The following is a 5610-nucleotide window of genomic DNA, read 5'->3' on the forward strand; positions in this document are numbered from 1 at the left end:
TGGTGGTGGTGGTGGTGGAGGCCGGGGTCGGGGTCTCCGTGCTGGTGGTGGTCGGGGTGGTGGTTGTGGTTGAGGATGTGGTGGTTGGGGCCGTGGTTGGGGACTCGGGACACTCATACATCGGCAGGCAACAATTGACACGTATTTCATAATCATAACAGACCGCGAACGGCCCATTTCCAAACTGGTCTTCGTTGAGGCAAATGAACCCTGAGGAGACATCACACTGTACCTTCTGGCCCGTCTCCTCCCAGCTGAGCTCTGGCTCTGTGGCCAACCTGCACTGGATGTCCTCGGGTTCCCTGCAGACACTGTCGAATTTCTCCCAGTCTCCACCGGTGCTGTCCATGCTGGGGTGGTTCTCATTGATCCAGTCGGACCAGAAGCAGCACACATCTGGGGAAGCAAATCCAGGATCGGATTGGTCACCGAGCCTGGACGCAGCTTCCGGGGAGCCCCCTGGGACTGGCATGACCGCCCTCCTATCACGGCCAAAGAGCTAGGGTGTTGTCGGCTCAGAGAGTGTGGGCCCGGCTCCGCTTCCTCCCTCCTCCTGCAGCTCCACACTGAGCCCCAGGGAAGGAAGAGCCCCTCACGCCACACCTGGGTGACAGCCGGACCCCCGGGCTGCAGCCCTCTGCCCCTCCCTTGGCTGTTTTCAAATGCTGATGTCCCCCTGAAAACAATTAGCATGGACAGGGTCAGCCATTCCAATGAGAAAGCCCACGGGAAGGGGCTCGGTCTGGACGCTTGAACAACAGTGTCACCCCGAGCCGCTCCTTCCCCTGTGCGTCAGCCAGGCACCCGTGAGTCCCAGGGGGTCATGCCACGCAAAGCACCCTCTCTGGTGAAGTGAGCAGCACGGGCCACGGGCCCCACATCCGCATCTCCTGGGCAGTTCCCGGAGCAGCTCCGGGTGCCCTGTCCCCCACACCCACCCAGCTCGGGGACACTGCCCACACAACTTACTGGGAGTGGTTGAGGACGGGGTCGTTGAGGAGATGGTCGTTGCTGCACAAGAGCCAGAAAGGAAAGGAGGCTGTCACTAGAGATTTTGACACCTTTAAAACTCTTTTATAATTTTTACAAGTCCCTTTTTCCCGTGGCTACCACACCCCCGTGGCTCATCCGGTGACGGCTCCCACCTCAGTGAGAACAACCATGGGGGGATTTAAGGACCTTCCTCTGCTTCTCTAAGTCTCAGGGGTATTTTCTTGCTGGTTCAGGAAGTGTTCCTAGGTCACCTTCACTGCGGTCTGGGCTCAGGGATGTGGCCCTGATGCCACATCTCAACTCGGCAGGCCAGGGGCCCCGGTGACGTCCCCTGAACGGAGACGCCTGTGAGCTGCGTGCACCCCCCCCCCCCATTTCAGCTGGGCCCGGGGCCTCACCTGTGCTGGGGATGGGGGTGGGGGTGGTGCTCGTGGTGCTGGTGACGGGGGTGGTGGAGGGTGGCAAGGAGGACGAGGGAGGCGAGGTAGGCTGGCAGATGTTGAAGTGTTTCTCCACTGTCCCGTTGGGACCGCAGATCACCCAGTAGCAGAAAGACCCGTCCTGGGTATAGTTGAGAATCTTCCCTGGGGGACGGGCAGGAGGCCAAGGTCAACATGGCAAGAACAAGACAGAGCCTCTCGAGCACCCCCTGCCCGTCCCAATCAGAGAAAGACTAGGTGTCCCCCAGCCCCGACCAGCGGCAGACCGATCTGCCACCGGGACTCCATCCCCAGAAACCCATCGGAGCGCAGAAGCCGGATGGCACAAGGGGTGACCTCGGCCCTTCATCACAGGCCTGGGGAGGCCGGTGCAAGCCAGAGCCGGCTCTGAGCCAGGAAGGGCCTCTGGGGACCGCAGGAGCAGGGGAGGGTGACACTGAGCCCCACCCCCACAGTCCAGGGACAGGCAGCTTGGTGGCTCTCCTGGGCGGGAGGGCAGCTCACCTTCTTCGGGCCGGCAGACAACTTCCGAGGAGTTGGTACACATGCTGCAAAGCAAGCACAGAGCTGCAGACCCCGAGCACACACCCCCCGCCCAGGCCCTCCCTGGTGCACCCCGGGTGCAGCTCCAAAGGAGCCTGCCCACTGGGGTCTAGCTGTGGGCCGAGGAGGACAAGCTGAGGCAGGCAAAGGCCAGACAGAGCAGGAGAATGAGAAGAGACAGGCTGGCCTGTCCCCACGTCCTGTTCCCGTGTCTACACCTGCGGGTGTGCGCCCCTGGCCGTGCGTCCACACCCACACACACGAATGTGTGGTGTGTGCGTGTAGGCATATGCTCGCGCGTGCACCTGTGCACGCGAGGCCACGTCACGCGTGCGCGTGCGCCCGACCTCCCCCGGGCTCCCTGCAGGGCGGACTTAGGTACCAAGACTGGCAGTCCTTGTCGGAGGGCACGGACGCTCCAGGTGGGTAACGGGTGTCCTCGACGTAGCAGCCACACTGGTCGGCCGTGACGCACTTCTTCTTGTCCTCGTCGTAGATGGGCCTGTCCTTGGGGCACCGCGGGTAGCAGCCTGGTAGGCACAGGGCACAGGGCTTGGGCCGCCGCGGAGGATCCCACATCCTCCGGACCCCACCGTCGTGCCCACCATGTCAGGGCCTTCTCTCCAGGAGGTTCCTCCGGGAAGTCCTAGGTACCCCCTCGCTGGGCCCTGCACACTGCCATAGGGCCAAAGGGATGGCCAGGCCCCTCCCAGCCTCCTGGGGAGGTGGGGGAGGGCACTCCCTCCCCAGATCTGCAGGTGTCTCACCCCTTCACATCCCTAGTTCTCAACTCCAAGGCCCTAGGGAGGTTCCCCGGGACCCCTGGGTGAGACACCCGCCCGTCCTGCTTCCTTCCGCCTCTCCGCCTGGGCGGGGTCTCGGCTTTACAGCGAGGTGGGCCTGGTCCGCCCCGGACCTCAGGTCCCCAGCCCCACAGGGCCTCTCCCAGGCGACCCTGCGGGTCTGCAGAGGACCCTGTGCCTCGGCCCCCAGGGCTCGCTCACCCTCCAGGTAGGACACGGAGATGTTGGAGTGGATCCCGTTGACCGTCCTGCAGGTCTCAAAGCTGCGGTTCCCACACGGCTCGTAGTGCCACTCGCACTCGTCCGGGGGGTTGTAGTAGTCACAGAAGATGGCTGTGGGGGACGCGGGGTCAGATCCAGGGAGCGCGAGGCCAGCTCCCTTCTGGCAGCCCACGCGCCACCCTGGCCCCGAGCAACGGCTCTCAGGAGGGAAAGAGACTGCAAACACCCCATCCCTTGGGCGGGTAAGGAGGGCCAGCCCACCCACAGTGTGGCCCCCGCCCCAGGACAGGCGGGCACTCACGGCACAGGTCTGGCGTCCTCCAGAACACGCAGGCCCCCTCCTTCGTGCACGCCTGGGCGTAGGAGGCCACGGCAGAGCAAAAGCACTCACAGTCCCCGCCCGTGTCGCAGGAGCACGAGTCATGGACGCAGGCCTCATAGAATGGCTTGGGGTCCACCTGGGGGAGAAGACCTCTGTGCCCTGGGCCCGCACTGCCCTCATGGGGCCGGGCCTGCCCCTGCAGCCCAGGAGCTCAGGACCCCCAGGGCAGGGCACGGCCACCCAGCACTAGCCTCCCAGGGGGCCGGCAGGGGAGGTCCAGAGACAGGGGGGGGCCACCCCTCCCCTCCTCCCCTCCCCCCCCCCCAACTGCCCGGAGCTTCCGTCCTTTCTCCCTCCCTGGAAGACATGAGGGCTGGGGACCCAGCTAGGGGTCTCCGGGAGGGCCGGGCCTCTGGTAAAGGCCAGAAAATGGAGCTGAAGCTGGAGGAGAGGAGGCACATGGTGACCTCAGGGCGCTCCTCAGCGGGAGCAAGAGGAGCCACCCTGCGCAAGGATCCATGCCTTCCACCGCCACGGCCCCGCCTACGGCCCCGCCCACGCGCACAGCCCCGCCCAGGCCCGCCCCCACGGCCCCGCCTACCGCCCCACCCCTCCCAGGCCCGCCGCCACGGCCCCGCCCACGCACCTTGCTGTGGCAGACGGCAAAGACCCGGCTCTTGATGATGCTGCACTGCTTCTCGGCCCAGGAGAGGCGGTGCGGCCTCAGGGCGCAGGGCTCCGGGGTGAAGCTCACGTCCGGGCAGGTAGGGGCCTCCTTCCAGCTGTTCCCGAAGTCCAGCTCGCTGTCCACCACCATGTGGTCCCTCGTGGTGAAGTCGTTGCTGGAGCGGCGGTCGAAGTTCCCACACAGCCCGCACACCGTGCCCTGCGGAGGCAGCAAGCCCGGGGCGTGGTGCGGCGGCTCCCGCCCGCCTGGGAGGGCGGCTCGGCCCCTCCTGCGCCCCGGGGGCCCGGCAGCCGGGCGCTGCCACGCACCTCGTAGGACGGCGCCAGCTTGATGAAGACGGTGGTCCTCTTGTCCCAGATGACGATGACGCCCACGCTGGCCTCTACCACCAGGTACTGGCCCACCTCCCGCGTGGTGTAGGACACGTGGTGGCCCACGTCTCGCTGGATCACCACGCGGTGCTTGCCCTCCAGCTTCAGCTCCAGACTCTGTGCCCAGGGGAGAGGCCCTGTCACTGGGCGCCCGAAGCATCCCCGAGGGCTCGCGAGTCCCCGGCATCAGGCGGCACTCACCCCCATGAAGATTTTGATGGCCTTGGAGCAGGTGACACCCGTGGTGCCACAGGGAACGTTCTCGGTGATGATGCTGAAGGAGCCCAGTGAGGAGTTCTGGCCACAGTAGTCCTGGGGACCCACGGGGGACGTGAGCCACACTGGCCCGGCCACCGCGGCCCCGGGCCCCCACCCAGCCTCAGCCCTCCTCTGGTAAGAGGGGGCCCTTAACGGCACACACAAGCCCCTCACTCCCCGGGCCCCTCACTGGGGACCCCTTCTTGCTGGGCTGAGAGTGGCTTTAGGACGTGGTGCGGGGCCACGGGCCGGGGGCAGGGCCACGCCGCTGGCCTCACCTGAGCCGCCACGTAGGAACAGTGTCCATCAAAGTCGTAGTGCTTTCCGTCGAACGTGATGTAGTGGCCGCTTCCGTAGATGGAGCAGGAGCCGTAGCACACGGCCTGCGTGCACGCCCAGCGGCCCCTCCGGCAGGTGCTGGGGAGAGTGGGAAGGGGGCCTGGAGGGGCCGCGGGGGTTCAAGTCCCCCCAGCCCTGCTCAGAGGGAGCCCGGCGGGCCGGGCGCTGTGCGGACAGCCCCGGAGCGGCTCACGAACCATACCCACACCCCCTACCCCCCGCCAGAGCTCCTGGGGCCGGGGTCAGTGGGCCACCCACCAGGTGTTGCAGTCCACCTTGATCTTGTCCCCAGGGGAGTACAGGTCCTTGTTGTGCACACAGGGACACTGCCCTTCCACGACGCAGCCGCCGCGGCCGTCATCCAGCAGCCCGTCCGGGCAAACACAGCCGCTGATGCACTCCGTCTGGTACTGCAGGGGGCCGGAGTGGCGTTCAGGGATTTGCTTCGGGGCCCGGAGCTGGCCCCGTCACTGCCGCCCCCTTTCCTGACCCTGGCAGACACCCCTTTGTCCCTTCCCCACCCACAGACCCCGGCCCTCTCTCCTCTCTCGGGCTCTGCCCTGGGCCGGGGTGCAGGCAAGGGCTGCCGGCCGAGGGTCCCTCAGTGGGCCGGACGGGGGGGGGGGGGGGG

At 66.4% G+C, this 5610-nt stretch overlaps 1 protein-coding gene across 1 annotated transcript in view; it reads right to left on the minus strand.

The window, feature by feature from the left end:
• Positions 1-5610, minus strand: part of MUC2 (mucin 2, oligomeric mucus/gel-forming) — a 28491-nt gene that overhangs the window by 14237 nt on the left and 8644 nt on the right. The window contains exons 19-30 of the mRNA XM_040464207.1: positions 5238-5389; positions 4919-5057; positions 4584-4694; positions 4320-4499; positions 3970-4209; positions 3303-3459; positions 2981-3112; positions 2359-2506; positions 1938-1981; positions 1392-1577; positions 970-1011; positions 105-396 (exon numbers count right to left, since the gene is read on the minus strand). Of these exons, the coding sequence (XP_040320141.1) occupies positions 105-396; positions 970-1011; positions 1392-1577; positions 1938-1981; positions 2359-2506; positions 2981-3112; positions 3303-3459; positions 3970-4209; positions 4320-4499; positions 4584-4694; positions 4919-5057; positions 5238-5389 (1823 nt within the window). The remainder of the gene's footprint in view (positions 1-104; positions 397-969; positions 1012-1391; positions 1578-1937; positions 1982-2358; positions 2507-2980; positions 3113-3302; positions 3460-3969; positions 4210-4319; positions 4500-4583; positions 4695-4918; positions 5058-5237; positions 5390-5610) is intronic.

This window comes from Herpailurus yagouaroundi, unplaced genomic scaffold (assembly GCF_014898765.1).
Source record: "Herpailurus yagouaroundi ecotype Mexico unplaced genomic scaffold, PumYag 438, whole genome shotgun sequence".
NCBI classification, from domain to species: domain Eukaryota; kingdom Metazoa; phylum Chordata; class Mammalia; order Carnivora; family Felidae; genus Herpailurus; species Herpailurus yagouaroundi.